The sequence below is a fragment of the Callorhinchus milii genome, unplaced genomic scaffold, assembly GCF_018977255.1.
Source record: "Callorhinchus milii isolate IMCB2004 unplaced genomic scaffold, IMCB_Cmil_1.0 Scaffold2, whole genome shotgun sequence".
NCBI classification, from domain to species: domain Eukaryota; kingdom Metazoa; phylum Chordata; class Chondrichthyes; order Chimaeriformes; family Callorhinchidae; genus Callorhinchus; species Callorhinchus milii.
This window is the reverse complement of record NW_024704743.1, coordinates 20,907,633-20,917,599: the sequence shown is the minus strand read 5'-3', so window position 1 is coordinate 20,917,599 and position 9,967 is coordinate 20,907,633. Positions and strand designations below refer to the sequence as shown.

At 48.2% G+C, this 9,967-nt stretch overlaps 1 protein-coding gene across 1 annotated transcript; it reads right to left on the bottom strand.

Annotated features, from left to right (window-relative positions):
* Positions 1 to 7,904: 7,904 nt before the first annotated feature.
* Positions 7,905 to 9,577, bottom strand: LOC103176336 (OTU domain-containing protein 1). The gene has a single exon (XM_007889792.2). It carries the CDS (start codon positions 9,451 to 9,453, stop codon positions 7,906 to 7,908), a length of 1,548 nt encoding a protein of 515 aa, XP_007887983.2. The 5' UTR covers positions 9,454 to 9,577; the 3' UTR covers position 7,905.
* Between the last annotated feature and the right edge of the window lie 390 nt (positions 9,578 to 9,967).

The window sequence follows — 9,967 nt, the reverse complement described above, 5'->3', positions numbered from 1 at the left end:
ATTCTGTGAAGCACTTTGAGACATCTTGAAGATGTGATAAAGCATATATCAAACGCAAGGATTATTATTACAATATTATTTTCGATAGTCGGACCTTCAGCCTTTCTGCCCCCACCATTTGGAATTCCACCCCACAGTCCATTCGCCTTGCTCCCTCCCTTGCCTTCTTCAAGTCTTGTCTCAAGACCCTCCTCATCGACTGCGTCTTCAGCCATCTTTCTGATCCCAACCTGCAGCTCACGTGCAAACCCCTGACTGTCCAGCGCCTTGGGACGTCCTCCCGATGTGAAAGTCGCTAAACAAATGTAATTTGTTGTTGTTGTTCTCAGCTGACCCTTACGAGTCTTCTTGTGTTCCTTCCCAAATGGAGAATGTTTTTTTTAACAGCTTTAGAGTGCACAACTATTTTCCTTTTTAGTTCAAAAATCTATCTAATTCTCTTTTTCCTCATTCACAGATGGACAGAGACATCAATAAAATGTAAACATTTCAAATTATATTGTAATATTTAATGCTTCTTCGGGCATGAATTTCATTACCATAACATAATTCTCCCTCCATCAAATGTAGGATCCAAATTATAACATATTTTGATCAAATCAAATTTTACAAGTCACCCTGACTCCAAATGAACCAAAAGCAAGTCACTTGATAATTTGGACACACATTGCTGACCTTAAATCAAATGTTAAACCATTTGAAAGTGAATTAAGCACAGCTTGGATATTGGTTTTCGTCTATCAATGTTGGCAGATTCACAAGACTGGCATAGATTTGCACTAATTCTTAACAGCTGTTGTATGCTTCACCGATGACCAATAACAATTGCAAAGCAGAGATCTCATCAGTGAATTTAGCGACTAAGGGACATCAACAGTTCTTTATTATTCATAATGAAGAAATTTGATTTGTCACAATCCCTAAACTAAATTTGGATTGATATTCCTTATAGACCACATTTAATTACTTCAATTCATTATTTCCTTAATCTTATACTTAAATCTACATTTTTTAGGTGTTTATTCTAAATTATTACTATACTTCACACCATTGACTCCGTCTCCCATTCTTCCCTCTCTTTTCTCATCTCCCGTATAAAACCCACCACCTGCTCCCTTGACCCCATTCCCACACAATCCCACTCCTGTCTACCCAGCTGTCGCTTCTCACCCCCCTGCTAGCCAGAATCATCAGCCTCTTCTCCTCTGGCACAGTACCCCTTCCTTTCAAAGCAACCATCATTACTCCTCTTCTCAAAAAATTACAATGAACTCCTCCAAACTCTCCAGTTATTGCCCTATTTCCAACTTGTTCTTCATCTACAAAGTGTTGGAACGTGTTTTGCCCCCCAGATTTGCTCTTTGCTCCCCCATCACTTCCTTCATGAGTCCTTTCAATCTGGCTTCCACCCAATCCACAGCAATAAGACAGCCCTGATCAAAGTCACAAACTACATCCCCTCCATCTGCAATCCAGGGCTCCCTATGCCTCCTTGATCTCTCTGACATCTTTGACACTGTTGGCCATTCCATCCTTCTCCTCTGTCTCTCTTCCCTAATAAACATCATGCCTCTGCATTTTTCTTTTCTGGTTTCATTGTTACCTGTCCCAATTAATTATTTGTCTCATATAATGGCTTCTTCTCCTGGCCCTACATGGTTACATGCTGTATTCTTCAGGGCCCTGTCATCAGTCGTCTTCTTTTCCTCATCTGCATGCTTCCCCTTGGTGACATAATCCGCAGGTATCCACTTCCATATATACATGGATGACACCAAACTATCTTTCATTCTCCATTCTCGGTGACAGGACTGTTGCTATTCTGATAGACTGCCTGTCAGACATCAATTTCTGAATAAGCTTTAATTTTCTTTAACTCAGTGTTGGCCAAATGTATGTTATACTGCTTGGAGCCTGCTCAAACTCTCTTCCAAAACACTTCTACCTTGTCTCCTCCTTCTGTTTCCAAATCCCATCTAAAAATTTGTCTCTTTGATAGCAGTTTCAACCACTACTCCACCATCTCTGATCTTCTTCTCAGCTCAAGTATCTACTCCTTTTTTCTAAAGGATTTTGAACAACAACAAAACCAACAAATTGCATTTATTTAGCGCCTTTCACATCAGACACAAGCATTCTCCCTACATGAAAGACACTATACTATATAAGTGCAAATTGTTATTGCTGTATTTGTCAAAGCTTAGTATCAAGTGAAAAGATTTTCTGTTTGCTTTATTTCACAAACAAAGACCAAATAAGAATGATGTTCATCACTGTTATATCTGAAATTAATTATGAATGGATAATAGATCCATAAAATTATAATTAACCTCATGAATATAAATTTTCTTCCTCTTCAAAGCATTCATGTGGAAACATTTTATTATGAATCAATTAAGCTGTTTCTTAATGACAGTTCCAAACTCAATATCATACTGCTCTTTTTTAAGTCCAACAGAGAAAATTCTGCATGCTCACAGGACTGTAACTGATGTTCAATATTAATTTATCACTTACTCTAAGTTATCATTTCCTTAATTACCTGAATTAATTAAGGGTGGAATTCCCTTCTCTTTTCGAATGGTGCTATGGGCTCTTTAATGTTTACCTGAACAGGTTGACAGAACCTTGGTTTAACATCTCATCCAAAGGACGGCATCTCTAACAATGAAGCACACCCTCAGCACCGCATTGAAGTGCCAGCTTAGATGGTGTGATTCCAAGTTCTGACGTTGGGCTTGAACCCACAATGTTTTGACTGAAGAGGCGATAGTGATACCACTGATCTCATCCTTCCAGAACACGTACCCTACCATCCAGTCATCACAGCATGACATTTTTGAAAATGAGTCCAGTGTCCAACCACTTGATTTGATGTCTGACAGACAGTCTGTCAGGATGTCAATTGTCCTGGAGTCGAGGATGGAGGCAGAGAGATAGATTTGTGTGTCATCCTCGTGGAAGTTGACCCCATGTCTGCGGATGATGTCACTTAGGAGGACAATATAGAGATTAAAGAGGAGGGCACCGAGGACACAGCACTGAGGAACCCTGCACGAGACTGTGCGGGGGTTGGAAGAGAAACCATTGGCGGAGACAAATTGGAGGCGGTGTGAGATATAAGACCTGAACCATTCAAGAACAGAACCTTGAAGGTTGAGGTGAGACGTGGTTGAGGAGGTTGGAGTGGTCCACGGTATCAAAGGTAGCAGAGAGGTCGAGGAGGGAGAGGGGGCAGAGGGAGCCCTGGTCACAGATGGACAGGATGTTGTTTATCACATTGACCACAGCAGTTTCTGTGCCGTGAGCACACGGAAACCTGATTGGAGGGGCTCGTGAAGGCAGTAGTAAGAGGAGGAGGAGCAAAGCTGGGAAGGAACGGCTCTTTCAAGGACCTAGGAAAGAAAAGGGAGGTTGGAGATGGACCGGTAGTTAGAAAGCAAGGATAGGTCCAGGGAAAGTTTTTTCAGGATGTGAGTGATCATAACTGTTTTTAGGGGGATAGGAATGGTGCCAGATGATAGGGAGAGATTAATGGTGTCAGAGAGTAGAGGGGTGAGGAGGTGGAGCTGGGAGGTAAGGAGAGGGGTGGGGATGTGGTCAAGGTAGCAGGTAGTGTGTTTCATTCTGTCCATCTGTGACCAGGGCTCCCTCTGTCTCCTCGTCCTCCTTGACCTCTCTGCTGCCTTTGACACTGTAGACCACTCTATCTCTAGGGACACAGTTGAAGCTGGAAGTGTTTCAAACCCAGATTAGATAGTTTTCTTTTAGAAAATAAAATTATGGGATATAGTACATAGGTAGTTTGGGACATATGTGCACGTGACCACCAGGAAAGTGGAAGGCGAACCTTGGTCATTTTTCATCTACCATTTCTTATGTACTTATGTTCTTATATGATCTATCCGCCTCCAACGCCTCTCCTCTCACCTTAACCTTCACGATTCTGTCCTTGAATGATTCAGATCCTATCTCTCACACCGGTTCCTTTGTCTCCACAAATGGTTTCTACTCCAGCCCCGCACCATCTCATGTGGTGTTCCTCTGGGCTCTGTCCTCGGTATTCTCCTCTTCAACCTGTACATGCTCCCTCTTGGTAACATCATCCGCAGACATGGGGTCAACTTCCAAATGTACCTGATGACACCGAACACTGCCTTCCCATCTGCAACATTGCTGGACTCTGCCACTTCCTCACCTCTCAGACCCCTGAAACCCTCATACATTCCTTCATTACAACCAGGCTCGACTATGCCAATGCCCTGCTTGTCGACCTTCCAAACTCTTCCCTCCACAAGCTGCAGATCATCCAGAACTCTGTAGCTCGTGTCCTCTTCTGCAGCAGGCTCCATAACCCCATCACACCCAGCCTTGCTCCAACTCTACTGGCTCCCCATCCCTCAGAGGATCGAGTTCAAAATTCTCGTCCTCACCTTCAAGGTCCTTCATGGCCTTGCCCCTTGCCGGTATACCAGGGTGAAGTTTGTGAGTAGGAGATGGTTCTGGCGGTGAGGGGGGAAAGGGCATGAAGAGTGGTGGAGAGGAATTTTTGGAGTAGTGAGTGAGGAGGATAAATTAGTGCGGGTGGTAGGCCAAAGGGGGAGGAGTTCAGATAACTCTAGGGCAGCAGAGAGGGATTGCGGGGAGACTTTTTTCCAAGGGCGAAAGGAGATGGCGGTGGATTGGGTGGCAGTGGGGAAGAGGGATCGAGGAGTTAAAGTTGATGAAATGGTGATCGGAGATGGCTTTGACTGTGATTGTGAGACCAAGACACTGACGCCCCGGGTAATCACCAGGTCGAGTAGCTGCCCATGAAAGTGGTTGGCAGAGTGGATGTGGAGGGAGAGGTTATGAAAGGGGATAGAGGAAAAGTCCAATGAGATAGAGTAGGAGGGGGTGAAGTGAAGGTTGAAGTCGTTGAGGATGAGGAGGCGTTCAGAACAGAGGCAGAGGGAATCTAGGAGGGTAGGGACATCAGAGATGAAAGTGGGGGAGGTTTTGGGGGTGAGGAGCGATAAATGAGGAGAATCTTGAGGGAAAGATTGGAGCGATGGTAGAGTGTAAGGTGCTCGAATGAGGGGAATGAACAAGCGGAGTAAGGCGATAGAGCAAGTGGAGGTCCTGGAGATGAGGGCCACATCACTGCCAAGGTGGTTGAGATGTGGGGTATAGTGGGTAGTGTCGCCTCAATGAGGGGGAAGGTGTCACCAGGTTTCAGTGAGGGCCATGATGTCAATATTTTCATCAACGATGATTTCTTTGATGGTCAGAGCCTTGTTGCACAGGGAGTGGACATTTTGTAGGCTGGTGGGGAGGGGACAGTTGCCAAGGGAATATGTGAGACAGGAGGGGGTCATGTCGGTATTGGCAGGGAGGATGGGTATGAGGATGAGGGAGGAGGGTTTGGCCTCTGGGGTCTGGGTCCGGCGGAGCTTGCGTTGATAGTGGGGAATGGGGCAGTAAGTGTGGCTGCTGCTGGACAGCTACTGCCGAGTGCCACGGTGAGCCCGGCGAAGGAATCTCAGGCTGGAGCCCAGGGAGGCTGTGGGATGGTCAAGTGGGGATAGGAAGCGAGGAGGACGGAGAGAGAGGACAGAGCAGGCGTGTTGCATGGATGGGGGCATTTTTGGGGAAGTACAGCTCGGGTCCTCTATAACCCTCCATAGATGATTGATGATGCCATATTTGGAGTATCAAGTGCAATTTAATGTTTAATCCGAATGGCACCGCCTCCAATAATATATTAGCAACTCACGTTAAAAAAAATTCAAAAATAAAGGAAAATCCTATTGAAAAATAACAAGTGGGCAAATTATTTAAGAAATATTGAATTATATATTTTCACGGTGCGCAATTTGGGGATTGAAGCTAAGTGCATTGTACGTTGCATGTACATAATTCTAGTAATTTATGGATATACATAAATTAGAGAGCACAGTATTTTACTAATCAGTGGAATCAGCAACAATGTATAAATTGAGAATTAGCACTTGAAGGAAAAACAGGAATGTCAAAGATTTTTTTCAGTTAGAATGTGTGGAATGTATTCCCACATATGGCTGGTGATGCTGAGCCTATAATAGCATTTATAGTAATCGTAATTGGATAAATGCTTGAAAAAATATACAGTAGGATAGAATGAGTAATAATCCTAGCATTCGATATAACACTTTTCACAATGGGAGGACGTCTCAGAGCTCTTCACAGGATTTATTGTAGTGAGTTGACTATTTTTTTTTAGCAAATGCAACAGCTAATTTGCAGTTTAATTGGGAGAAACTCGCTTGTCTTTTCAAATAGTGCCATGGGATCTTTAACATCCACCTAAACTGGCGGACTGGACGCCAATGAGATTTAGCATAGATAGCTTATGAAGACAGACACAATACGCCAAAATGGCTTCCTTCTGTTGTGTAAACATTCTAATATTAAATGTATATTTTGCAATCAATTGTATGGCTTGATTAACAATTGATCTGCAGGTTATGGCCTTCCATTCCTTGACTCCAGCGGAGTTTTGTTCATGCTCATCTGGTAAAACTACAGAATCCAAAACACAAACTGGTTAAATTAAATGTTACAGAACTTTTATTCATTCCATATTGATTAAGAATTTTACAATCAGTACAAATACAGTAATCGCAAACTGATTATAAGTTCGACCCTGCAAACCACTTTAGGAAGAAAAAAACTTCAATACAGCTTATACAGCGTATAAAAGTCAGCAACAGCCATTGAGATGGCAAGTAACTTACAGTAATAAAATTAGTAACTGCAACCTCTTAAGTTTTAAGACCTGAAACCTTCAACATTAGTTCATTATAAAATTAACACGGTATCTCAATGGCGACCAGCCATGTGCTAGAATACCGGATATGAAAACGTAATGAAGGAGTAACAAGTAACAAGCCTTCCATTGCACAAAAATGCAATAAAAACTGTTTCCCTAAATACATGTTCTTCAAAAAAAAAAATCCATCTCTCCAAAGCAGAGACTAAAATAACCAACAGTTGTTTTCCAAACATTAGAAATTTAAGGTACAAAAACATGTAGGACTACTGACAACAGTACTCTCCCAGTCAGTTCCCTGGTCTCTTGCCTCCAAGAAACCCTGACTAAAATGCAAGGTGGCGCGAGCTTCGTTTATCTTTTGAGCCCAAAGCATTTGGTAAAACATTCAGGAATTCACACAATTGAATTAAGGCGTTACTTATACAGATGATTTAGCTATCCATTATAAAGTGCCATTAGCCCGATCAGAATGTGTAAGCATAATAATTGATAAATATAAATAAAACTATCAAAAACGGTATCGACAATCTTTACACTTTCAGGTTCCCGCTGTGTCTGTCTGTCCTGAAACGTGCAGCTAAAAGAGTCCAGTTCTGCACACTCCTGTTTGTGTGTGAGTGTCTCGAGTGCCGACCCTCACACACACACACACATACACTGACACACACACACAGACAGACACACTGACAGACACACACAGACAGACACACTGACAGACACACACAGACACACACTGATAGACACAAACACACTGACACACACTGATAAACACAAACACACTGACACACACAGACACACACTGATAGACACACACACACTCACATACTGATAGACACACACACACTGATAGACACACACACACACACACTGACAGACACAAACAGACACACACACACACACACTGACAGACACAAACAGACACACACACACACAGACAGACACACACACTGACAGACACACACACTGACAGACACACACACACAGACACAGATTTGACAGACAGGCAGCCAAAAGCTTCCATTCCAAACGCCCGCTGGGTCGAGGGGACTCCCCACCCCCACCCACCCCCGCCCCGCACCCCCCGCCACCCCACCCCACCCCACCCCAAGGCCTCAAAAGCAGCCGTTTTGCTCAATGTACATTTTGGAGAGGGAGGCGGCCATGGATTTGGCCAACTCCTCGTCTCGCTTCCTCTGGACGTGCGTCTGTGTGCACCAGGTCTCGTACTCGGGGTTGGGCAGCGGATGCTCAAACACGGCGTCGTAGTGTCCGTTGCTCAGCCAGCTCAGCCAGACGCTGCGTTTGGACGGATCCTCGGGCCCCAGGTAATGCACCATGGTGGACACGGTGGGGCTCTCCATGCTACCCCCCGTGGTCAAGTACACGTTCACGTTCAGCATCTGGCTCATGGCCAGCAGCTCCGGGTAGCCGGCCCAGGCCCCGTCCTGGGCGGCGGCGATCAGGAACTCGCCCACGTCGCCCTCGATGATGGGGTTGAACTCGTCCAGGTGGTCGGCGATGTGGTGCACCGTCTGCTCCCGCAGCTCCCGGTGCACCGCCTGCTCCCCGTACACGGCCTTGCACACGGCCCGGTACAGGCAGTTGCCGTCCGGGATGATGTGGAAGCGGTAGCGCTCCCGCTCCCGCAGGTAACTGTTCTGCTTCTCCACCTCGGCCAGGTAGCGGGCGATCCTGGTCTTGTCCGGCTTGTTCTCCACCACCAGCTCCACGCTCCGGTAGCCGCCCTCGGGCTGCCACTCCTCGGACACCGAGCCGAGGGGAGCTTGGCCGCTCCGCGCCGCCGCCGCCTGTTGTTGCTGCTGCTGTTCGCCGGGGTAACGCTCAGCTCGGCCGCCATCGCCGTACGAGAGGCCGAAGCGCGGCTCCTGCTCCTGCTCCGACCCCCGGCCGCCCAGCACCGCCACCGCCACGTCCCTGCAGCCGCCGGTCAGTCTCGGGTCGCTCCCCATCAACGGCTGCCCATCGCCGCCGCCGCCGCCGCCGCATCTGCCCTCTCGGCTCCTCCCTTCGTTGATGGCGTTGTTTTCCAGAACTTTCTGGTACTCTTCCTCCTCCTCCTCCTCCTCCTCCTGCTGCTGCTGCTGCTGCTGCTCCATCATCATCATCATGACGGCCGGAGATTTGGTGCTTTTGAAAATGTCCTCGAACCAGACGCCGGGCCCGAAGCCGGGGCCGAGGGTGAACTTGTCGCCGGGGGGGCCCTGGGCGGCCGGGTAGCTGCCGCCCTGCGGGCCGTGGTGAGCTCTGGCCGCCGAGTGAGGCCTCGCGCGGTCGGCCTCGGCCTCGGCCACCAGCTGCAGGGCGGGCAGCATCCGCTCCAGCGGCCTGAGCGGGATCTTGGCGGTGGACGTGTAGAGGTGCGCGGCGGGCGGCTGCGAGGCGAGCAGGTCGCAGGGCGAGAAGGCGGGCATCTTGTTGCCGGCGGCGGCGGCGGCGGCGGCGGGCGACGGCGGTTGAGGCTGACACTGACACTCGCTCTTGTGGACGGCGCTCTGGCTGTCGACGGCCGGAGCTTTCTCTGCCTGAGGCGGCGGCGGCGGAGGAGGAGGTGGAGGAGGAGGCGGTGGAGGAGGCGGCGGGACGGCCACTTTGTAGGCTGCCCCCGGGTAGTGTGTCAACACGCTGTTGTACAGGTGCATGGTCGGGCGAGCGGCGGATCGGCCTCTTTTATGAGCGGCGGCGGCGGTAATCGCTGTCAAAAATACCCACTGTCATCACCGGCCATTTAAAAATAGCTCTGTCCCTCCCCCTCCTCCTCCTCCTTCCCTCCCTCCCTCCCTCCCTCCTTCCTTCCCTCCCTCCCGCCCCGCGATCAATCCAAGCAGCAGCAGCAGCAACAACAACAACAAATTACATTTGGGACAGGCGTCAGGTCAGGAGGACGACACAATAAGGGCCCAACTCAGCCGTCCGTGCGTCAGGGGCCGAGCCCTCTAAATGGAGATGCCTCCCGCCGGGAGCCTCCCGCCGCCGACTCCCGCAAAGCCACGCGAAGCGTTTGGATGCATCATCGTCCGGGGGTGTGGGTGGGGGGGGGTGTGGGGGGTGAAGGGGGAGGGGGGGGGTGTGGGGCTTTTTTCGCCGCTCTTGTCTGTCCCTTTTTGGATACCTTGACCTTGTTTACAGTCTGTCGGTCTGTCTGTGTGTGTGTGT